At 46.4% G+C, this 25,391-nt stretch overlaps 1 protein-coding gene across 1 annotated transcript in view; it reads right to left on the bottom strand.

The window, feature by feature from the left end:
• bahcc1a (BAH domain and coiled-coil containing 1a) overlaps nt 1-22,928 on the bottom strand; it is a gene marked incomplete at its 5' end in the record, with an annotated part of 60,666 nt that extends 37,738 nt beyond the window's left edge. Inside the window, 1 exon segment of the mRNA XM_083976764.1 lies at nt 22,753-22,928. Within this exon segment, the coding sequence (XP_083832890.1) occupies nt 22,753-22,928 (176 nt within the window).
• Nucleotides 22,929-25,391: the final 2,463 nt, after the last annotated feature.

The raw sequence follows: 25,391 nt of genomic DNA, 5'->3' as shown, positions 1-25,391 counted from the left end.
CCACCATGCATCATATTTCCCTGTCTGCTCTTGAAAAATGAGCCAAGGTAGACTTCAGCTCTCTGTCTTATCTGCCGACGGCAGCCTGGAGGGACGGATGGACGTGTCGTCTAGACAAGGACACCAGGCAGAAAACACGAGATGAGAGTGATGGTGACAAGAGAAGAAGAGAGGCAGAGAGAAAATTGCAGGTGTGACTGCATCAACCTGCTCTCCACAGCTCAATGATCAGCAAGCGCCAGAGAAGGGAGGATAGAAGAAGAAATGCCAGGAGAGAGAAAAGACACACATATACACACACACACACACTCCTTCGCTCTCTCATACACACAGACACACCACTAGTTTATAAGACCTCCTGTCACAGAAGGAGTCAGTGAGCGCAAGGCAGCTGAGGTTGCACAGTCAGCGGTCAGTGCCATGTGGCAGCCAGGCTCTGGAGCTCTTCACAGCGCACCCTGAATGATCACAGCTCACATACTTTCCCTCTGTAGCAAAACACACTCTCCTCCGTCTTGTTTCAAATACATTAAATCAGATATCATCAAGGGTTAGATGATCAAACAGAAAACAAGAAACATTTAGTAGTCTCTAGGGCTGTTTCAATCCAGCGGCTAGCAGCAGAAGCTGTGGCTGCCACTGCTGTAACTCTCTGTCACAGTAAGACAAGACACCAGGACATGTTCTTGGTGCGATAGATAGAAGAATTACTCGTTTGAAACTGAAGAATCTCTGAGTCGCGAGTCTTAATAGTTTGGCTCTTTAACACTTGGCTGATATAAGGAAGATTTTAAAAAGCGGAGAGACGGCAGGGTGAAGAAATAGACATCTGAATGTTTACTTACCAAGTAAAAACATATTGAGCAGGATGTCTGTTGGTAAGAGAGTTTCACTCCCACTTCAGTGTCTTTCTCATCAGACTTTCCTACCGATGCAGTTCCATGTTCTGCCCAAGGAATTCAGACGCCCAAGAAGAAGCCAGCCAGACTTTCCACACACACATATTCACTCATAAACACACAACTTGAGTTTTCAGACCCTTTTCCAGTAACATAGGGGAAACTGGATTGGATTGGGCAACTGTACACACCAGCGGCCCCAGACAGACTGCACACACTACCCTGAAGGGCCGCTGACTAACCCAGCGCCTACTTCCTCACAATAAAACACAGAAGGAATTTCAAATGGCTACTAAAGTGGGGGGATTTCCTTCAAACAGTCAAAGTCATCTTGAAAACATTAGCGCAACTGGTAGCCAAATTCCTCCTCACTTTGGAAACAACCGTAGCAAGAGAGTGTTTTTTTTGTTGTTGTTGTTTTGTTTTGGTCGCTTGCCCTCCCTGCTTTACAAACTCCTTCCGACTTTATCCTTTTGTGTTAGATTGGATGGTGGGACTGAAGGAGTAGCCCCCCCCCCCCCTCCCTACAACTGTAGTAGGAGGCTGGTCTGATCAGAAGCAGAAGTGAGAGAGAGAGAGAGAGAGAGAGAGAGAGAGAGAGAGAGAGAGAGAGAGAGAGAGAGAGAGAGAGAGAGAGAGAGAGAGAGAGAGAGAGAGAGAGAAAGCAGGCGGTCCGGTCCTGGAGCCGGGCCCAGTGCAGGGGTGGGGGAAAGTGGCAGCAGCGCACGCCTCCGACACTCTCCACACTGCGTGCCTGTGGAGTGAGTTTAGTGGATGTGGTCAGTGCGGGGGAGGGAGAAGTGGAAAGGGAGCAGGAGAAGCTGTTGGAAGAACGGATAGAGGAAGAGAGGAAGAGAGAGAGAGAGAGAGAGAGAGAGATGGCCTGCACTACAAGGCAACATCCAGAGGAGGGGCAAGGAGGGGGCGAGAGTTTAGACTAGAAGTGGAGATAAGGGTGCGAGGAAGTGTGAGAAACTTTGAGAGCGAAAGAGTGTGTGGGAGTGTGTGTTGCTGAGCATATGCGATCCTCCGTGTGTGTGTGTGTGTGTGTGTGTGTGTGTGCGTGTGTGTGTGTGCATATGGTGGTCGTCTCACTGAAGTTGACAGGCCGTGTTTGCAGAGTGGCTTCATGGTCAGCCGCTCACTCGCGATTGAAGTGATGGCGGGGTAAAAGTGATTCTGGGAGATTTCTTTTTTTTTTTTGTGCTGAAGTGCTATGCAAATAAAATGGGCTTGGGCAGGTCAGCCGAAGCACACCGCCCACTTCACCCAGCTGTTTATACAATATACAAGTTGACATGATGGGGATAAGAAAATTCGAGTCCTAAACAAATTAGTCCAACTGGCTTGTCCCAGTTTGGCAGGGAGCCTGAAAGCAACAATGGATCCACACAGGCTGCGAGGATGCTACAGAGAAAACAGATAGGAGAAAATGTCTCAGAGGGATGTTTTTGTTCTGGTTGGGGTGGAGCAGTGTCAAAAAACATGCACACATCCCACTAATATACTGTATGTTTTTTCTTTGTCTATTCTTTTTCTCACGCTCTTTCATTATCTGTAAACAAGTCTCTCACGGCGAAGCAGGTATAAAGCATATGGCACTACCTGGCCAGAGCTGCTGCTGCTGCTGAAGAAGCCTTTTATAGGCACAGTAAATAAAGAGCTGGACACACAGAATCAGTGCAGCTATTTGTTGAAGAGTAGGCCAGGAAGTGTGTCGTTTAAGAGACAGTAAGACCTCTGACAGAAAGTAAGAGCCGGCTAAAGGGGGTTGAGCAGGGTGGGTGAAGGCCACAGGGTAAGACGAAGACTTCGATATAAGGGTGAGGAGGTAAAAGGTAAAGCAAAGGTTTAACCTTGCTCAAGAAAACTGGACATAGAGTTGCCAATGGTTAGACTAATGGCCGAGCCAAAGGTCTGGACTTGTCATTTTGGACCTGTTTCTGAGGTCTCCTCTGTGATCCATGTGAAAGTGTGATGATGTGCTGAGTCACTGGCCTCATCTGCTGAGAGAACAAGCAGGCATTCCAGGCCGGGACACAAGAGGTGGGAGGATGGATTTGAAACAGCACCGGGACCAGGCCAGGACAAATGAGCTCAAGGCCCATTACCTTCCTTTTATACCCACCCACACATGCACACTCACATTCCCTACGCCCACAACACAGATTTAATAGCACGTACAAGAAAAGGAGCATCAAAAACATTTTAAAAAAAATAGTTCAACTGCATGCGCTCTCAGTTTCTGTCGCTCGGTCCTTTTTTCTTCTGAGAAGTTAAATGTTGATGATGTTGCGCATATTACTCCAGACCAGTGTAGTTGCGCTTGGACTTGCCGCTCGTTACAGAGTGTTTTCTCTCCAAGCACCACCTTGTTATTTCCATCAGCGTTTTACTTTATTAAATCCCCCTCCATGCTGCCCGGCGCTACAGCAGCCGTTCCTCTGTCTCTTGGTTCAGATAAAACGCAAGCGTTTCTTACGGACCGGCCGATAAAAGCTCGACATTTTGCTGAGAGCTTCCAGGGGCCAGAAGCACTTTGTTCTTTGTATACAGGGAAGCTACACACTCCTCAAGGAGAACCATTTGTTATCTGTGCAAACTTCGGTGAGTGTGCTTGTTAACTGACCCATTGTTACATGAGAGCATTTCAGGGCCGTTTGTTGCGTCCTGGCTCTTTATTCCTGAGGCGTGAAATTGTGATTACCATAGTGGGGCTCATCCATCTCATTCTCTCATCCACACACACACACACACACACACACACAAACACACACGCTAAGCATCCGCATTTTTATTTTGCTTTCTCTTTTTCTCTTCCCTTCACTCCTCGTATCGGTCTCATGATATACACACACGCGCAAACGAACACACATACAGCAACACACCCAAACACACAAAGAGCCGCCCACAGCTGCGTCAGGCCATCTCTCTAACAATCCAATCTGTTTTCTTTCCCATGATGTTTCCCATTGGCACAGAGAGGAGAAAATCAGATTTACTCCCCCACAGGGCCCATGCAGTTCCACTGATATGGAAAATGATTTCAGTGCTGCTTGAGCCCATAAACATTATTTTGGTCTCCCCTGTTAATGACACATTTCTTCCCAGCATTGTGAATCTCACAGAGGAAGAGATGAGTGTAAGGGGGATGAAGAGGGGAGGAGAGGAGGAAGAGGGGAAGGGGGGAGGAATCCTCCAGGGGCCTCACTTACAACAGGGGAGTCCTTCACCCCTCAAACTGCATCCTGACATCCAAGACTTCTCTTACCCTCTCCTTCATCCACACACACACTCTCTCTCACACACATACAGCTAATCAACCATGCAGGAACTTAAATTGTCACAGCCTTCAAATAAAGCCCCCCAAAAAAATCAGAGCACAAAGATATCCCCGCTGGAGAACGAGCAGAGTCAAAGAGGGATTTCTCACCTCTCTCTCTCTATCTAGCTGTCAGCCTGATTCCAAACACACTGCATTTGGCTTCGGGGCTCAAAGCAGCCCCCCTACAATTGTGTCATACAGCCCACATATCTTTTATTGGTGGTAGCAGACAATATAGCAACACCCCCCCCACCCCCCCAAACCCCCACATCCCCCTCCTCCTCTTGAACACAGGGATAAAATTTGTACTTTTAGTGGTAAGTTACAAACATTTTGTGCCCGAGGCATATTGTCAACGAGAGGAGCACGCCGTAGCCTCCAGTCCTAAACACAAGCCATTTAATATGATGGTGTTAAAAAGAGACTCTAACAGGCCAATAGCGAGGCACTAAACCTCCCATTTGGCATCCATTAAAACCCATCTGCAGGACCGAATACGAGGGGGCGAACAGGAAATGGCCACGTTAGATATGACTAAAAACTGTCCTCCACTTTTGACTACATTCTCTTACAGGTCTCTCAATCTCCAGATCCAAAAATAGGATTTTCATGGTTCTCCTGTTCCACTGGAAACATCAAATGGAATGCTCTGGATCTGGTTTGCTTTACAGCTGATGACTGATCTGTCTAAATCCATTGGTTTTATGTTCTGGCCATGGGAATGGATGGGTGACTAACGGCCGCTTGCGTGCCATGTTTCAGCCGACGCAGCCAAAGCTCAGCCAGCCAGGTCACGGACACAGACATGCCTGGTAGTGGGAAAAAGACAGATTAAAACAAGTGCTCAGCACTATTCTCTCTAATTAGTCCCCTGTTAACTTTTGAACTTAATTGGTTAATTGAGATGTGGTTAGACTGGGCAGGTTTCCCCTCCCTCAGGGTGACCATACGGCTCCAGTATTTCAGCCTGGCACTGCCTGGCACAGGAGGTGGCTGCCTCTCTCTCGCTCTCTCCCTTTCTCTCTCTCTCCCTCTTTTTGAGCATCCCACCGCTCCAGTGACGAGGAGTAATGATGCCGCACAGGAGGCAGTAAAACTGTGTTTTGTGAGTGTGTTTTAGCAGAGATTGTACCCATGCACTGCACATATGCTTGTGCCACATCAAAGCAGCTCTTTGACAACCCAGTCCTGGGTGGTCTAAACCTCTCTTCTCTCAACCAGCGGTGCTGGATAGATAGGCTTTGGAAAAGTGGAGTGTGGATGTGGGTGGATGTTACCTCACCACAGGCGAGTGTGTTCTGTTGAACTCAGAAGTCAGTTTGCTTTGGAGGAAACACGAATAGTGCAAGGAGGGAGAACAAAAGTGTGGTGCAATACATAAGCAGATAAACACACACACACACACACACATACACAGCCAATGCCATAGGCGTCACATTGCTTGAGTCTCCCGATCTCCTCTGGATGTATAATGATACCCACACCGCCACATAAATCTGCAAGCAGCTCGATTCATTGGGGTAGATTTTGCCTGCTGTCTTCCCTTTTTCACTTTCATCCCCTCTTCTCCATTTGCTCCTTTGAGCCCCATCACTCATTCCCCTTCTCAGTTTTCCCTTTCCGTCCTCACACCCTCTCCATCATCCCTCCATCGCTCTCCCTCCTTCCCCCTGCTGTTCAGCTCCATATTTCTGTCCTCCCTCATCACCTCACTCTCTTCCCTCAGTTGCCGTCATCCACATGCTTGAAAATGGAAACACTTTCTCTTCATTTTTTGGGTTTTTAAAAACCGCTTCTCCGCCCTCTCCCTCGTCCCATTAGCGCTCTGTTTCTCGGCTCTTGTTTGTCCATCAGATTTCATGAAGCCTAGGAGGGTAATGAACGTCTTGTTTTATGGGGAGTCACAGGTTGGTCCCTCCCTCTGTCAGAACCGCCCATAAATCAACATCCCAGCATTGAACTGGCAACCAGCGCTTGTCGGAATGTCCTCTTCTCTCTTGTCCTCCCATCTCCCCTTGCTTTGTCTTCCATCTGTGGCCCGGCGCCTCCTGTAGGTCACGGAGAGCAGTGCTAGACTCGATGGGCCTGGTTGAAGAGGCTGCTTTGCTGCTGTCCTTTTAGTTCTCCTGGACTGGCCAGTAATATGATAAAGTCCTGGAGTGATGCGTGTGAGAGAAACAGAAGGCAGCTCCCTGCTCTGGCTTCTCTCCGTCTGATGTATCCTGTCAGAGGCGCGGAGACAGAACAGTGCAGATAACGGAGCAGAGAGCCGCCGTGCCAGCCCGCCAGCCCAAGGTCTTACTGCAGCCCTGAATATAATTTCCCATTGGTTCACAAGGGGAACAAAGGAGAAATGTTTAATTCTTGCAGCGCTGGCCAAGACAAATGTAAGCATTTTTCTTCTGATAACCTACAGACATGGGGAGAGGGGGACCTTAGCTCGCCAAGGCCAAATGATATACAGTATTACCTTGTAAAGAACATGCTGTACAATCACGTGTGTGTGTGTGTGTGTGTGTGTATGTCTCCTTGCTTTTGTTGCAAATCTTCTTAGCCACGAGGACAACACTGTAGTTAGTCCCATACAGTTAGCCACCTTTCTTTCCCCCACTGTAGCAGCAGACCACAATTTCAAGTGCGTACAAGGTCAGCCAAATCACACAGTAAATTCTTTCATGAAACGCATCTGACAAACTGGGTTTTAAAGTTGAGTTATGTCTCCTGACCGCTGACACTGGTCATCCATGGAATGCTGCTGCTGGGGCCTGCTCAACATCTGCAGCAACACACTTGAGCAGAGACGAGTAAAATTAAGAGCATTTCCTGCAATCTGTACAGAGGAGGGGAGGTCATCTTCACCCGAAAATGAGCAGATGAAGTGTAACATAGAGCAGGACGGCAATAAAAAAAAAAAAGAGAAAAAAAAGAAAGCCTCTTCTCCAGCTGAGTAGAAAAAGCACAATCCAAGGTCAAACCAGGGAGACGAGGGTGGGTGGAATAGGGGGGAGGGGTGCGGTGGGGTGGGGTGGGGGCATCATCTTGATCAACTGCTCATGGCTTGTCTGTCTGGTTGGCTGGCCGCGTCGCTACCACTGCAGCCGTCTATCTCCTTTAGCAATGATCACATCTAGTCCGCTGGACAGGTGGGTGGGCTGGACGGTAATTTCCCCCCCTCACCCGCCTTTCCCTACTCCCCCCCCCACACACACACACACACACACTGTATTTGTCATATTCAGAAATGGCGGCGAGAGAGGACGGAGGCCTAGTGGGGTTATGAGAGGCTTGCAGCATCTGATCGAAGTTAACAGATGTGTTGCAGCTGCTCGTTTTGTTTGCCACAGCACATCCCCAACCGCACACACACATACTCAAACACACATACACATTCAATGGATAGACACACCAAAAAAATACCACTAGTTTATATATACATGTTAGCAAGATGAAAATTAAAATCATATATTTTCCAACCAGGCCATGCGCAACGGTACTACTGGCAGTGTTTTGGGTCTCAAATAAAAACCCACCATCCCAGAGTAACCATTAAACTGGCTTTGAACACTGTGCCTATGAGAGCACATGTTGGCTTTTCTTATTTTTCTTTAATATATGCTTAGCTCTGGCGGCCATAAAACATGTCAGCGCCTACCCGTTGGGCCAGAAAGCCTCGAGCTATGTGACGGGGGCCTGACCAGCAAAATGAGCAGTGAGCGAGTCATAGTCGTGGAGTTAAAGAGAGGAAGCACACACACGGGAGGCAGCGCAGAGAAACCTCAGCTGGGTGTCCTCTTATCCACGGGAGAGCAACAGCTTTCAGCAGGTTATCACAACGCCAGTGTGAGCAAGCCAAAGCACAGACTAAGATCTGGCGGGGGCCATAATGGAGAGAGAGGGAGAGGGGGGAGGGACGTGGAGAGACAGGGAAGGAAAATAAAGAAGAGTTATTAGGGTGATGTGAGGCAATGAGGGGAAGAAGGCCCAGTGAAATGTTTTGACACAGAAAAATAGCAAATGTGACACAGGTACTTAAACAAAGGTTTGAAAAGCAAACCGCTGTCGTCTTTCTTTCTGTGCCCTCTCTCCCTTGTTATCTCTCTCTCTCTCTCTCTCTCTCTCTCTCTCTCTCTCTCTCTCTCTCTCTCTCTCTCTCTCTCTCTCTCTCTCTCTCTCCTCTTGCTTGACACACACAAGTGATAGTCGCAGCTGCAACTTCCACAAACCGCTCATTCGCTTAAGCCCGGGGACGCCGCAGCTCGTCTCATCACTGTCAGACCGGCCCGTCATCGCTCGCCAGGTTGAGCAAGTGCTCCAAGCCGAATCCAGGTCCTTTACCCAGATTACTGCACTCCTTAAACACCCCATTATTTTCATGAACTCACATGAACACTACCGGTCTGGCAGGATGATTAGCCCTGCAACAGTTTTGGTACACTACTTTTGTGTAGTGGTGTTGTGCATCGATTTGGGGTGACATAGATCCAAGCATCAGCAGTGGCAGCTTTGACTTGTAGGACCAATGCGATGCATTCCCTCACAGCCAGTGTGTGTGTGTGTGTGTGTGTGTGTGTGTGTGTGTGTGTGTGTGTGTGTGTGTGTGTGTGTGTGTGTGTGTGTGTGTGTGTGTGTTGGAGAGTGTGGTTTCTATCTCCTTACTGAATTTGTTCTGGCACACTGTTCTATTGTGGGGCTGGGCTTTGCACTCCTCAGATAAGAGAGCAGTTATGTCAACACTGGGTGCTGTGAAGGAGCCGCCTGGTCGTGTTGACATTCTACAACACTGCTTATTTACTCTGACCACAGAGTTCAGCCATCATCTGGCCTCTAATGCACTAATGACCAGAGGCCTCTCGAGGTGGAGCCCCCTCCTGGCTCTGGCCGGTACTGGCTGTCTGCTTGTAAGGTGAGAAGAAAGATGAGGGGGGTGGGGTTAACTAATGGCTTTGAATAACCCTGAGCTTAAAGCGGACTGCCAACAGATTCTGAAAAAAAAGGGGGTTGACAAATGCTTCCAACAACACGCACAAGCCCTAGTAGACTCAGGCAGCATGAGTCTGCATATTGAGCTGAGCTGAGCAGCCCTATCAGTAAAGAGCCAGTGGAGCAATCCATGCATAATTAGGGAAGGGGGGAGGGGGTTAATTGACTTCTTTGAGAAAGATCCTGATTTCTATCAGCCAGTCCCATAATCATGTGAGCCAGGGCTCTCATTAGGGCCCCTCCCTCATTTATCTCTCTTCCCCTCTAACCCTTTACTAACTCACTCACCCACTCCCTCCCCCTCTCCCACTCCTCACCCACACCCCCCGCCAGTTTGAAAAAAGGGTGAAACCCCAACCACTCCTGCCGTGCCCTCAGCAGGCCAGGAGAAGGGTGAGGCAGATTTATAGCTAGCACCTGAGTAAGGTGCACACTGGCACATAAACATGCACACACACACACACACACACACACACACACACACACACACACACACACACACACACACACACACACACACACACACACACACACACACACACACACACACACACACACACAATAAGGCTCCAGACTGCAGGTGACCTGACTGTGACCTCAGTGCGGTAATGTACTGGCTAGCAGGTATCAGCAGCAAACCTGTGGGTATGTGTCCCTGTGGCAATAAATGCTCTGCACATATAGCCATGATACTGCTCAGAGGATTCACATATAATGTTTTTTTTTTTCCTGTTCTATTTCCAACAATAATGCCCAAACCGCAGGGACAGCACCATAACACGCTTTGAATTATTTACTGGCAGAAAGTATACACTAATGACATGCATCTTTACCACGAGCAAACTACGTTATGCTAGCATGTCAACAAGTCAGCATCATGTATAACTATGAATATTTACTGAGACTATGATTTTTCTTGGGCATGGCTTTAACCAGAAAGAAACCAGCTCCCTCCTGGCTGCTTCCCTTTCTCTTCTCTTCCTCCCTTATTCTTGGGAAGCGCCGGGAGACTTGGGGGAAAAGCTGAATTCCACTGAGAGAGAGAGAAAAAAAGGATGACGTGGAGAAAAGAGATGAAAAGTGACAAATGAGAGATTTCCTTCACAAGCCCATAAATCAGCAGACGCGGGCCGGGGCAGTATGAGGCCTCCCTCAAAAAGCCAAACTTTTTTTCCTTTCACAGCCTGCGCTAACCACCCCTCTCTCTTTACATGCACGCAAACACACACACACCGACACAAACATATGTGGAGGCTCACATGCACAAGAACGCAAACTTTATCCCTTCCACTGTGCACACTCTCCCAGATGGTGTGTTGCTGGAATGGCATCCCCATTGCTCTCCACCAGTCTGGTTGTGGCGCGGCGGCCTAGCTGACTGGCACAGAAGCACATCTCATAAAAATCACTTACAGTTAAGAGTGGCGCAGGCTTCAAAGCAGCGCGCCTTCAAACCAGGCCTGTTAAAGGGTCCAAGCACGCGTGCTGAAATAAATCCTGCCCATTCTGTCACATAAAACACACAGGGTGGAGGGGCTGGGGGAGGTACAGCTGCTGAGACAGGTAAGCGTGACAGACAGACAGACGAGGAAAGACAAGGGAAATGAGCTCTTCAGAGCATTTTCTATATGCGCACAGCGGGGAGTCTCATGCTGGGCAAGGATGTGGGAGAGCAGAGGCACCCTGCTGTGTTTGGAGGTATCTGCTGCAGTTGGTGGGGATGAAAAGAGCCAGCAATGGGAACAAGCGTCAGCATCCCCCTTTTTTCAGCTCCAATGTGCTTGCACAAGTGAATGTGGACCACGGTTGGATGTGAGATTAAATAGCACTGCCGTTAGACTGGACATATGTGCGCTGTGTAGGGAAAGGCGGCGGCTACGGCCTGGTGGTTGGAGAGCCGGGAAGTGGCAAGAAACTTGAGCCCCGTGCAGGACGGTCCCAGAGACCGGCGGATTGATGGAGATCCAAAAGGACTTAGGATCTGCTTTCATTCTGAATGTTCACCATCTGCTTGGCTGGAAAGAGAACCTACGAAGCTGGAGAAAACTCTGTCAACTGACAGATGAGACAGTAAGCGTAAAAGTGTGTGTATGTGTGTTGTGTACTTGTGTAGACAGTGTGTCAGTATTGATCCTCAAAGCAGCTCCACTTTCTGAAAGAAGATCTGTCAAATGGGGATACACACATTTACCCGCACACTCCAAAAAAGAAGAAAAAAAAAGGATTCATACATTGGGGACCATATAGACTCTTGAATAAAATCATTTCTCTAACATAACAGACATCTGCAGCGCCATCGCATGTTCCAGTTTGCCCAACCACCCAATTGACATAGTATTGATCCGTCCAAGTTTCCATGTGTGCGAACGGCTCTGGTCTGGTTAAGCCTCGTTACCATGGCTGACCACTTCTCTCCTAATACTTAAATGGTCTGTCACACATTAGCTGGGAAAGTACAGAAATTCCACATCAAAACAAACACGTCATGTTTTGTTTCCTAACAACCGCACGCAAATCCACGTGTGTGTAATCAGGTCCGTTTCTGATCCCTGAGCAGCCATCGGCTAACACTGACCTCCAAAAGCCCTCCCTCTGCGAAAACGCATTCTCTTGAATTGTCTCAAGCCTTTCTGTGACCTCTGACTAACGCAGTATGTAATCAGCATAGAGTCACACAGCAAAATTTCTTGTGAAGTGTTTTGAAAGTTCTACCTGACCTACTGACCCCCGGAGAAACCACAATGCTATCTGTATTCCTTCTGTCTAGTTAAAAAAGAGATAACGCAGGCCTAATGGGCCTGATGAAGAAACAGCAGATAAACTCCCATAACTGTCTGCTCCATATGCTGAGAATGTGATGTGATTTACAGCACTTGCCAGCAAAACAGTAAACCACAGCTTCTCACAAACGGGGGTGTCGGCACACCTGAGAACAAGCTGTTCTGCAAGCAAAAAAAAAAAAAAAGAGTAATTAAAATTATGGGGTGAAGGATGAACACAGCTTCTCAGATCTCTTACCTGCTTATTTATGCAAAAGACTTGCAGTATAATGCTGCATAAATCCATCGCTGTGTGTTATTATTCTGATTGCTGTCACAGATATATCGGCTAATCAGCGTTGTAACCGAAGCAGGTGGATTTACTACATCGCCCAACAGCCTCGTGCAGAAAGTGGAGAGAGAGAGAGAATGGCTGGGGCAGAATTAGGCACCTGCATCAGCCCCCCGTCCACCCCCACATGCTGCCCTCTCAGCTGCCTGCCACTCTTGTTTCCGCTCTCGCTCCTTTTATACAATCTCTCCACCGCACAGCTCCTTTGATTGCTCTTTCCCGTGGGCATACACACACACACACACACACACTCCGGAGCACAACACATGTGTACACAAAAACTCAAACGCACAAAAACACACTTCCTCCATACTGTTCGGGGGGAGACAGTTGCGCTAGCTGAGTTTTGATTTGGGGAGGAAAAGTTGCCTCCACTACAAATAATGACAGGCACTCGGGAAACAAACCAGAAGCAGTTATCACACACACAAAACACACACGTAGGCAAGCAAAATGCATAACTCACAAAATCACGCAAGAGGCAGGAAAAGAAAACACTCTTAAAAATCTAGTTTAATCACAGATACACACACCCACACACAGCAAACACACGTGTGCGTCCACACACCCTCCCATTATGCTGTATAACCAAAAGGCATTCAGCCATTTCAGCAGCATTCTGAGAGCCAGCCAAGTGAGAGGTCTGTCAGTGCATTAGCCAGCATGTAATCATAGCCCAACCTCACTGCAATTAGAAGTGGTTCTAATTCTTCACTGGAAACACTGCCTTCTCCCACCACTAATAGTTTACTTTACTCCAACAGCTGACAGACCCAGCCCTGCCTCCCCACCTCGGCTTCCTAAACACACTCACACACATTTACACACTCACAGGGACACACCCACAGCTGTAGCTTGTCTGTCAATGTGGGAGATCAAAAATGGATCCTGGGAACAGTCCTCAGCCGTGTCCCGCTTGTGCCACATCAATTCCATGAGTCTTTAGGCCGTGCCACAGTTCACCTGTGCAGTGGAGCCCTGTGAGTAAAAGGCCTCCTCTCAGTCTGCCTATACTCTCCTCTGCCTTCTTGGAAAAAAAACAAATCTCCTATTTTACCAACTGTGACAGAGAGAAATGACAGTGAAATCATGAAACAATTGCCAAAATAAAAAAAACGCAACAGCTCCTAAAGGCTCTCGGTAGATGAGGCGGGCGTGTGAGGGGAGGGTGGCGAGATAGCGCCAGGGAAACATTAGCTAATGAAGACTGAGGAAGAGGGAGAGCTCGCTATACTGATGGTATTGCTATTAGCCTGTGAGCCGGTGCACTTGGGTGTCACTTCAAAGCATTCTCCACTATTAATCAGAGGCTATCCAACCCTCCAGCAAGGGCCCCGCTGGCTGTGCCGCTAACTACCCCCCTGAACATCAACACAATGGAGCCATCATTATGGCCGTTACGCTACGTCTCGGCCAGACAGCGCATCTTTATCTCGGTATATACGTTACATACTCACGGCCAATTAATTTACCTGCCATGTGTCTGAATAAAGGGGATGGCGTGGTGGCGTGGCGGTTGGGGAGGGTAGTTATGGCCGTGGAGTGTATGCAAGGCAAGCACACGCTGCCATTATGTAGTGGTTTATGTATTGGGGTGGGGGATGGGCAGCACCTGGCTCAGGTTGCATCCAGCAGGCTGTGAAACTGCATTTGGGCTTGGGGGAGGGGGAGAGGGGGGGGGGGCTTTATTAAAACACCTGCAACTGCAAGAGGCTGCAACCTGGTCTGGCCCCAGACCCACAGGCACAACCTTGCCCTGGTCTGGCTCTCACCTGGCATCACAGGAAGCCCCCAGTGTCTCCCTGACAGAGGCCCCTCCCTCCCTGCCCCCCTGCCTCCCTCTCTCTCTCTCTCTCTCCAGGCGCCCCTGGCTAACAGCAGCCACTCGGCTGGATATCAGCCACCAGCTTGAGGATTAACTACCACACTGGCCCTGTCTCTTTAATAGTAGATACATTTTATACAACTCTAATCCCCAACATCAACTCTTTCTTCCTTTTGTTTTGACTGTTGTGATGGACATCACTTTCCACCGGGTCCAAAGCGAGAGCCCACGGGGGCAGGGGTGAAGAAATTATTCTCTTTTTTATCGGGGTAATTGTCAACTGAACGTATCAGTGAGACTAATGGGGGAGGGGGGGGGGGGGGGGGGTGTTGCTCACTTCTCGTAAATTTGCACATTCATGTTACATGAGGATGAGAGGGTTTACAATACAAGACACTCTCCCCCTCCCCCACTGTCTCCTGCTGTACTGTACGGAGAGTCTGCAGACTGTAGCAGCGCTGAGGGGATGAGATAACCGTTCGCCATTGTGAGAAAAGGCTGTCAAAGCTTTGTTTTTTTTCCCTCGCTCTCACTTCTCTCCCTCCCTCTCTCTCTCTCTCTCTCTTACCCTCTCGCTCTCTCTCTCTCTGGTAAGAATATAAAAGCTGGAGCAGTGGTTGCAGAAATAGTCCTGTTTCTATAATTAGATGTAAACAGATGAACCAGACTCTCAAGCTTGCTCTGTCCCACTGGCCTCACAGCCTCCTGGGAAGCAAGATGTGTGAGTGTGTATGACATGTGAGTGTTTGAGTGTGTGCATATGTGCGTTTGTGTGTGTATGTGTGTGTGTGAGTGTGTGCGTCTGCTTGCAGTGCACCAGTAAGTGTATGACAGCATGTGACAATGTGCATCTAGTCTCTAGTCTGTCGCTCTCTCCTCTCTCTCTCTCTCTCTCTCTGTGTCTGTCTCCCTCTTTCTCCGGCAAACACATAAACTCACTCAGTCCCCCTCCCCCCACCACGTTCACCAGAGGGTAGGTCAGTGGCCGTGCATGGCAAGCAGAGAAAGCTAATGCATGCAGCACCAGCAGACAAGCACACATCTGTTGCTGAGGACCCAGTCATTTGCCCCAGATCCTCAGGACACATACAGTATCAGAGAGAGGAGGCAGTGTAGCCTAGTGGTCACACCAGGCAGAGGGGACCAAAAAAAAAAAACTAGAACAAGGTAGTGGGGCAGAGAGAGACCCAGTCTGAGAAACATTGAGGACAATAAATGCAAAAGGGAAGGGGGGGGGGGGGGGTAGGAGGTGGCGGCGGGCGCAGGGAGGGAGGAGTGGACAGGGTACAGACATGGATCATCAGAGAGAACATGTAGACATGAAAGAATCCGTGGTGTAAAACAAGTGATTTGACAAAAAAAAAAAAAGCTAAAGGGGAGGGAGAGAGCGGGATTTTGTTCTAATCAGTGTCAGAAGGAGCACAAGAAATCCCTGCAAGAGAGAGAGAGTGAGAGAGAGGAAGAAAAATAAGAAAGAGAGAGAGAGAGCAACAAGTCCCCCTTGGATTGAGGACTCGGCAGCTGGTTGGATGGTCCCAAGAGACTTATTAAAATGGAATTCCTGATGCTAATCTTTGTTTTCTCACAAAAGGGCTGACACATCCTTGAGAGGCATACTGCATGTATATTTAATGGCAAATCTCTGCATATATTTAGCAGCACACCTCATTGTTTGGTGCTGTGTGTGTGTGTGTGTGTGTGTGTCACTGCCGCCCGCCGCTCCGCTGACAGTCACCGAATTGTGGCCCATTATTTGAGTGTATCTGCCCTCACTCCTGGCCCCGCACCACTTACCATCTACATTTATGGATCATGGTCAGCCAATAGAAATGGGGAAGCTCAGAATGCAGAGAATATGAGAATATACAATAACAATAAACAAACAGCAGCTGAAAGGAAGCGCAGCACAGGAACAACCACTGTGTTGTATAATTGTTTCCCTTTCGAAAATGAATCCCTGCATTAACAGCATGTTGTGCTACAGCAGAAAGTTCTTTGTTGATTGTTTTTTTTTGTTGTTGTTGTAGAACTGGATGGGGACCCTGTATGCTGAACTGAACATCATCTGATAGATGAGAAATGTGTGATTTTCTTTTTCCTCTGTCTCTCCGTCACAATTAAAGCACTACAGGCTGCTGTGAACGCAAGTGGAAACTGCCGCACAAGCTGCATCGCGAACATGAAATCCTTTGCGAGGAACATTAGCGGGAGATTCAGCAGGGACAGACTCAGACGTTAGAGGGTTAACAATGCACCTGTTTAGGCTGTTTTACACTCATGTGTGTACAGTATTGTCACTGACCAACCACAAATCTGCCAACAACAATAGGGCAACGGCCCTTTTTTGTTCTTTTCACTGGACGATTACAATAATAAAATTGAAATTAAAAAACAAGTAATCTGGATTTTCTGCTTGAGCCGTTAATAATGTCTAACAGCTGTCACATGCAATACAGCCATGCGCTGAGGTGGGCCTGGGGCTGCCTGATGAGAAGCAGCCTGATACTGTGGGAGGAAGGGAGGGAGGCTGGGGGGGGGGGGGGGGGGGGGGCAGAAGGACAGAGAAAAAGAGCAAAGCAGGGAGGAGAGATCCAAATTACAAACAAAACAGCAGTGGTTGACTTTGGGCAAATGTATCAGTCTATTCAATCTCGCAACAATATATTTTCGGTCCAGCTATTCTATTTTTTTTTTCTTTTTGGAAGTTTTGGTGTGTGTGTGTGCTCGTCATGGGAAGTGAACAAAAGACTTTCCTAGCCTTGTTGGATTCTCAATGCAGCTTCCTCACTTCCTCATGTTGAGTGTAAAAATAGACGGGAAGGTTCTGAAATCCTATGCCCCGAAATCCGATACAGGAAGGTATTACCCTGCCCGTCGCTCTCACCCGTGGGTCTCCTTTGTGTTTGTCCTGTGTACACGCCCCGTGCTCGAGGCGAGGGCTCTGTGGCACCATGCCACACGGTGTAGTGTGGGTGGCGGTCTGTTTGAAGAGCCCGTCTCTGAGGCAGCGTGGCCACTCGCAAGCCAAAATCCTCTTTTGTTTTGTTTTTTGGAAAGGGGACATATTATGGATATATCACTTTTTAAGGCTCCTTAATGGGTGTTTGTCTTGCCTTCTGGCCCCCAAAATGTGAGAACCAATAAAAAAAAAAATCTGTAATTTGCAGGCTCCTTAGATTGAAATCCATTTGGTTTTATGAGCTGTTCCCTCAGATGTCTTCCAGTGATGTAACTAGTTTTCAAATTTGCATAACCCCACCCCTACCTGCAGTAGAAGGGGTGTGGGCGGGGCGATCAGTCATTCTGAACAGGGCTGTTTTGAGCGGATGAAAAGAGAGCCGTGATGTTTGATCCTTGGGGTATTTTGATGACAGCATGTCACAGCCATGTCTTTAAGACACCCGGGAACTATTTTAATTTGTGAAAAGGGAGCATAATATGTCTCCTTTAAATTCCACTCAGCCCAAGCTTCTAGTTTCTGTGGACACTTTTGATGATGAGCATAAAATTGCAAAGAAAAAAAAGAGCTGATTAAATCTTATCTGGCATCAAATCTGTCACTTCAGTTACCTGAGTGTGATGAATTCCAGATGCTGGTTACTGGACACCTGGTATGATGAGCCAAAAGTGAGGATAAATATTAAGGGAGAGTCTGTATTCCAAAGTTTTAATGATGCTTTACTACTTTTCTACTGGAGCATATAAACCAACCGGACGTGTTTTGCAAATATGGAAAGGACTACCCCTCTCTAAGACTGTTCACTGCCCTTGCAAGTCATTTGGGCCTCCAGTGGGAGTGTCAAGGGAAGGTGACAGATGGTGGCAGCGTCGGGCAAGGTGCTATTTCAGCCAGGTGTAGGATACCAAGCAACACCTCCACTATTCATGGGGGCTCTTGTGACATCGCGTCCGAACCATGTCATCTCACAACAATCCACAAACGAACCCCGACGGCGGGCCAAGGTTCTCGCTCTGTTCTGCAGGGCTGCAGGGCGAGAGCAGGAGGGAGCGAGTGAGCGAACACACAAGACCGGAGCCAAATGGAACTTGGCCTAAGACCCACGTTCTGTCACTGTACTTCCACCGCAGCGGCTCCCGGATACAAGAAGCCCTTTAATGTAATATTTAAGATGGGTTATTCAAGATGTCAGTTTTCCTTTCAGCCAGGTATGTCTCCCCTGGTGAATTCCTCTCAACAAATCCCGCCTAAAATTTGTTAGATTTAAAAAGAAAGATCGACTACCACTGGCTTTCAGTGGGGCTGGGTGCCGTGGTGTTGAATAATTACGCTGAGCATGCAACACACTCCAGTCACCGCTCTTGTCTGGGGTCAACAAGGACTGAAGGGGGGGTGTGGGAAGGTAAAAGCAAAATAGAGCTGGGTACAAACTGAGAGTGCTCACAACACAAGAGCTACAAGGCCAAGAAGAAGGAGAAGAAGCCTCCCTTCACACAAACAACCCTCACCCACTCAGGTTTATTCTTTTAAAGACCCTGGTTGTAACCAGCTCTTTGCTAACTCCACCAAACACCTGTGTTTGTCTTTGAAGCGTCTTCCCAACAACCACACACCCATGGGATATTCCAGCAATGACACGTTCAATAAAAGTCTCAGTAAAGTTATTTATTCCCCTTTGGAAAAAAAAGGGAGAAGGCAGACAGCACAGCTAACCTTTGAAGGGGGAAGCTGTTCGGATATCCAGCTAGGACATAAAAACCAAGGGAATGCCAGGGACATCCTACCAGAAAACAATAAAGGGGGTGGAAGGGACTGTTTTTTATCTTTAACAGCAGCCGTAAAACACACACAAAGCTCGGGTCTGCAACAATGGCCCAGGGCAGGGGAGGGTGGCTAAAACAGAAGTGGCAGGAAGACCATCGCTTCCCAGACACAAGGGTCTTCCTGCTGGAAAGAAAGGAGACGGAGAAATGGAGGGGAGGAGAGAGAGCGCGGCTTATGGAACAGGAGACAGAGGAGATGTAAAGGAAGGGGAGGCCGAGTGAGAGAGATGACACAAATATGACCTTTGATTACATGGGGTGTTTAGTGCAGAGCTCAGCCATGGACAGCCCCCGAACCCCCCGCTGCTTTCACACAGCCACACCTCAGCCTGAGCACACTAATCAGAACAATATGGCTGAAAGATGAGCCCCCAGCCATAAATGCCAGCAGTAAAGACAGCTCCACTGTGTCTCCTGCTCTGACACTATCCAACATCTGAATCCCGGGCCTCACAGCCAAGTGAGGAGGACCATCTCCAACCCCTGCGCCAGCGCCAGGAGAAGATAAAATTACTATTTCAAAGTCCTTGTAAATGAACTGCTTGAATTAAATCACATTAGATATGTTAACAGGTCTGTGTCTCAGTAAGCACACACAGAAGGAGAGAGAGAGAGAGAGAGAGAGAGAAGTTGCTCCAATGTCACATTCCCAGAACACAGTGCAAGTGTAAACTATAAATCGACCACCTGACATGCATTACAAATGACCGGTTTGTTGTAGGTGAAGATGGACAGAGGCAAATGCACACTGACAGAATCTCCACCAGTGGTGAGTAACATGGTTGAGTGGACAAGAAGGTATGGGAGTTTGCATCTGTTGTTGCCTGTTTGTAACTAAACTCACCAGTCTGTGGAGAAGAGAGAAAGGAAATATCATACACACACACACACACACACACACACACATACACACACAAAAGAAAAAGAAATTCTGTAACCCGGCAAGAAACAATGCCAAGGGAGGGTGTTGCAACCACCATCACTCTTTTTCAGCAGTGAGGGTGACGGGAGCGCTCACAATAAATACCTCTGCAAAGTCAGAGGAGCCCTTTCAAGGAGCCACATCAGAAACCTGCCACTGAATGCATTTTTACATCAACCCTGAAATATTCATGCTCTTTGTAAAGTATTCATGTGAACCAGTGTGCAAGTTAGTCCCCAGGGGGAAAGTGCAGAGAAACTGGAGGGATCCAATACACTCAGCAAACAACATGCTCAGTTGTGCTAATGTTGCTAGCATACGGGACACTTGAAGGGACACTAATGACCCTGCCCTGTCAAGATGAACAACAGTCTGGGGCCAATTTGGTCACACGACCCATGAGCGTTTGACTGTTCTTACACACTATGACTGACCTGAGGAAAAAAACAAAAAAAAACATGAACAGCTGAAAGTAAATACAGTGAAAATGAATACTTAATTAGTTTTTGCTCAAATTAAATTTGGACCTAACGAATGAAAATAGCATTCAAAAGGTAATTTCTTTTTCTTGTCTAACATAAAAATTACATTGTGTACTGTTTTGATGAATTACTGTCCTAAAAATATATGCCATGAATAATTGTGAATTATGCCTCATGTCTCATCCACCTATTTGCATTATGACATGCTTGACATTTTCAAATATTATTAAAATAATAAATCAAAGCTCATACATCGGCACAGCGCAATAACTAAATAATTCTAACGGATCAGATCTATCAAAAGCCTGAGATGTAAAGAATTAACTGTTTTTTTGGGGGAGGGGTTTCTTTCTTTTTTCTTTTTTTTTACAAATCTTGGGGATATTAGACAGACTTCTCTCCAGTCACACCCATGTGTAACCGATGAGACTGGGGGAGAACAATAAACCACCTGTGCTGCTCATTGAACAGTGATGACATTTGGAGGGTAGGTCTTCATGTTGGTGCAGCACAGTACTACAAAAGGAACACCAAATCTGGTTGGCACCTGTAGCCAGCATTAGCCTTCATGCTCTCAACAAAACATGTATAAGAAAAAAAAAAAAAAAAAAAACATACGGACCTAGGCAGTGTGTGTGTGTTTCTGTGTTTCTATGTGTGTGTGTGTGTGTGTGTGTGTGTGTGTGTGTGTGTGTGTGTGTGTGTGTGTGTGTGTGTGTGTGTGTGTGTGTGTGTGTGTGTGTGTGTGTGTGTGTGTACTGCCAAAAGCAAACATGAATGGTGGGAGATGAATGGTGAACAGCGCCCATGAATTCTCCTGAATGACTAATTATACCTCATGTTTAGCACGATTTTGCAAATGAATTCAGAATCTTTCTGAAACACAATGAATTTCAAAATATATTTGATTTGCCTGCCATAATACTGCCTACAGTAGATCAGTTTAAAAAAGACGTTAAAAAAACAGAAATAAACACACAAATAAATAAATGTATAAAATGCCATACAAAAAAAACAAAACAAAACATAGTGATGCTGGATTTTACCACCTACATGTAGCCCACAGAATTTAGCTGATATGCGTTACATAAAAGTTACTCTTCCTGTTGCTTTCCAGTGACCACAGATTCATCAGCTGCTTCACCATAAATATGTTCTTTTTTCTTTTTTTTTGAAGCCAAACCACACAAAAACCTCTGAAATTTCTCCAGAGCCTTGTGTGTTTGATGAAATAAATATGCCACTGATGACAATTATCTAAAGACCAATTTTGTTCTACATAGGTGGAAAAAGCAAAACCACTAGTATAATCTATTTCAGACAACACATTTATTAAAACCCTGTATTAATTAGATGCATTCCAACATCTACACACAGAAGCCCACAAAAATAACCATAAATAAAGAAAAGCTAAACATTTTATTACTATTGTTTTATTTTGGAGGGCTATATTGTGGACCATTAGACTACAAAAGCTGCACAGGTGCTTCTTTTATTGTGTTCACATCCTGTATTTTCAAAATAAATCAGCTGCTATGGATTATGGGGTATGGGTTCAGCAGTCTCAATGTTGATTTTTTTTTTTTTTTTTTTTTTTTATAAATGAACACATTTGGGTATACACAAGATCAACCCAGTCACTTGTTAAACCTGGTGCACGCACTGTGAACACATTTGCACCCCAACACTTTGAAGCTCCAGTGCAGGAGCAGGGTTTTCTAACCCTGCTCCTCTTCCTTACATCCTCCATACACTGCTCCTAAGCCAATGCAGACCTGCTCATCCAGCTTCTTCCAGTGATTTGCTTATGGCTCCGGGCTCCTCGGTTAAGAGATGGCATCGGTGTGACACTTGTCAATTTAACGTGAAATGACAAAATCTCATTTCAGATTCTGCTCCAGAGCCAGTGGGAGACCAGTGCCAGTGTGCTCTGTCCAACTCCCCTACGTGCAAACTAAAACAGATCTTAAATGCCATTTTTAAATACCATGGCATTTACCCAACTTATCAAATGGCTATTTGTTTAACTAAGATGCCTTTATTACCTTTGAGATATTTAAGCTATAAATGTAGATTCAGCTTAATCAAAATTCCTGATCGCAGGCCTAGTGTAAATCAAATTTCACATGATTTATTCGCTGATATTTGAATAGTGAAAGTCTGTCAACAGCCACACCTGAGAAACCGTTTATATAAGCGGAGGAGCCTCGTCTATTCTTCTCTTTTGTGCAAAGAAAAAACACAATAATCAGCTTTGTTCTACACCACACATACAAGCCATAGCCTGTGCACGCTGATAAATGCATATGCTTAACAACAGTTGAGGCAGATAAATGTTGCAGCAATGGCAACCAAAAAAAACCAAAAACATTTCAGAAGCTGCATTTTTGTGTGACAACCCCCCCACACCAGCGTAGATGTTTGACTAACCTGAGTGAGGAGCCATTGGTATGTGCGAGGGGTAGTATTTCCCCGGCGGGAAGGGACCGGCATGCTGTACAGAGCTGTGGCCCGAGGGAGCGATCCGAGAGGCGGCTCGGTGCACCAGGGCGCCCCGCTCTGATAGGAGGTGCGCCGGAGCAGCGAAATCCCGTCCTTCCATTCCGAAGAATGTCGAGTAATCCGAATTCCGGATAGGGCAGGTCAGGAAAATCAAATGCAACCCATATAATAATCCTTTCCTTCAGATCTATGTGTTGCATTCAGTCGATTGCAGGCTTCTCCAGCCAAAAACGTAGCCCCCGATCATCTTTTCTGTCAAAGGAGAAATTCAAAGCACTTTTCATTATCAAGAAAAAAAGAGAAGCCCAGTTTGAGAATCACACGGTGCAAAAAATAATAATAATAAAATACTGACATTGCATTAGGGCCTATATTCCTTTAAAAATGTCAGAGAAAACATCATTAGTACCGCTCCATTGACTTCAGTTGTAGCAGGCTATACCTTTCCTTTCATGTCAAGGTTTCTTTTTGCAAAAAAGCTGAGATCACCCTCATCGACCTAAAACTGATGCTGCAAAATAAGTCACCGAATGATACGAGCGACCAGCGAGGCGTCCGCGAGCCCACTGAGCCAGACTCAGCCTCAGCTTATTGATCAGCCTGGGATATAGGCCTGATATGCATCATATGGAGAAGAGCCCTTCATATTCCACAGACACAGGCACAACGAGCACAGGCACGTTTTCTTTTCTTCTTCTTCTTCTTTTTTTTTTTTTTAGATTTCTATATTTCTAATAAATAATAATTATCCAAACAGCTCATTCAACGATACCACGTCAGCAGCTGTCAATCTCTCCCTCAAAACCCCCCAAACATGGCAAAGCATATTAACATCCACTATTTATGAATTAATGCATTTATTTATTTTTAGTGGAACGGTGATGAATCTGCTGTTAGAGGAGGAAGTGTGCTGTCCCTGCTTGGGTGGGATAACATGATGGAAGCCTACAAGCCTACATCTCAAGGTGAACAACGCTGCCTGCGTTCTCCTGCTCGTCCTTTTGTTTCGGACTGATACAGGCGTTTTTCTTCCCATCACCTTCATCCAGCTCTCATCACACCTCACGTTATATCCTCACACTTTAAACTGCAGTAACCTGATCCATAAAATAACACGAATACCCCAAATTGCACCATCTGCAAACTACATAAAAAAAAATCTATAATAAAAAATAATATTTGATAAAAAAAAAATATATATGCATCGTGCATCAAGCAATTTCCTGGACCCTCAGGTATAAAAGGATCCTGTAGTACTGGCCGTTCAGAAAGTTTGGAAACAAATCATGAAGTAGACATGATATTTTAAAAAAAGAATATAATTAAAATACCGCTTCATAACAGAGATGCATCAGCTCCTGTAGACATGGACTCTCTCTCTCTCTCTCTCTCTCTCTCCCTTCCTCTGTGTGTGTGTGTATGTGTGTGCCCGTGAGTGTGCGCGCGCCCGTGAATGTGTGTGTGTGCATGTGAATAACTGCACTCTCACTGTCTTCATCTGCCTTGACCTATTTCAGGTCAGGTAATCAAATGGAGTAGTAAATACATTATAAGCTACATCCGCCTGCCATGCCACAAAAATAGCATTATTTCGTCGAGATAGGTGGGGGTGGGGGTTGGGGGGGTGGGGGGCATTCACATGAATTGAAATGACATGTAATCTCACTGTAAAAATATATGTTTTTGTCTTTACAGTCCCCTAAACGTTGACAGCCCATCTCTGTGCCCCAGTGATGGCTTTGAGTAATTAAAAAATAAAAGCAGGCTAGCAGAGGACAGATTGATTTTATAGTTCAAATAAATAAAGAAATCCTACATGGCTGAATGTTCTCAACACAGTAGGGTGTGTGTGTGTGGTTTTGTATTATAAATTCTCAGTTTGGGGTCATTACAGGGTTTCTTGAGAGGATTGAAGAGAATCCCCAGCAAGATCAAAGCTTCTTCTTCTTCCATTTTCTTTTTCTTTTTTTTTTTTTTTTTTTACCATAATTCAATTACCAAATAAATATCTAAATTCTGTAATGTATAAGAATGAGCAGGCCTATTCTGATCATATAGGCTATTTCACACTCAGCACTATTATCTCCCCATGTAGCCAGTTACAGCCTAGCCTACAATTCAGTGCTACCATCAACAACAATAAAATCCTTCCATACGGAGGTTGCTGGGACAAAGTCTTATCAGCTGAGGCTTGTGTGTGCCTGCATGTGGGTCCTTGACTAGAAAACGTTAAAGAAGCCTTGTTGTAGCATACGCGATAGCTGAGACCTCAGTTTGTGGACTGTATAAAGATCCAAGGTGAATGGCCGCCCGTCAGGAGGACTGCCTTTGTCTCCACACTGAGAAAGTGCTATGCAGTCAGCCATTACCTTCCCCTCGCCATGCTGTTGCATTCAGACCCACTCTTATCCACCAACAACCTGGGAATAAAATTATTTACCATTTACGAGGCTGGCACGAGCATGCTGCTTTGTAAATGTTGGAAATGTACATTTGCATGGATTTAATTGCAGTACCGGAAACAACCGTGGTTGTTTTCTTTCATTTTGCCCCATAAATGTGC

The sequence above is a fragment of the Trachurus trachurus genome (assembly GCF_905171665.1).
Source record: "Trachurus trachurus genome assembly, chromosome: 8".
Taxonomy (NCBI): Eukaryota; Metazoa; Chordata; class Actinopteri; order Carangiformes; family Carangidae; genus Trachurus; species Trachurus trachurus.
Note: the sequence above shows the minus strand (reverse complement) of the source record. Positions and strands in the feature narration are given on the sequence as shown.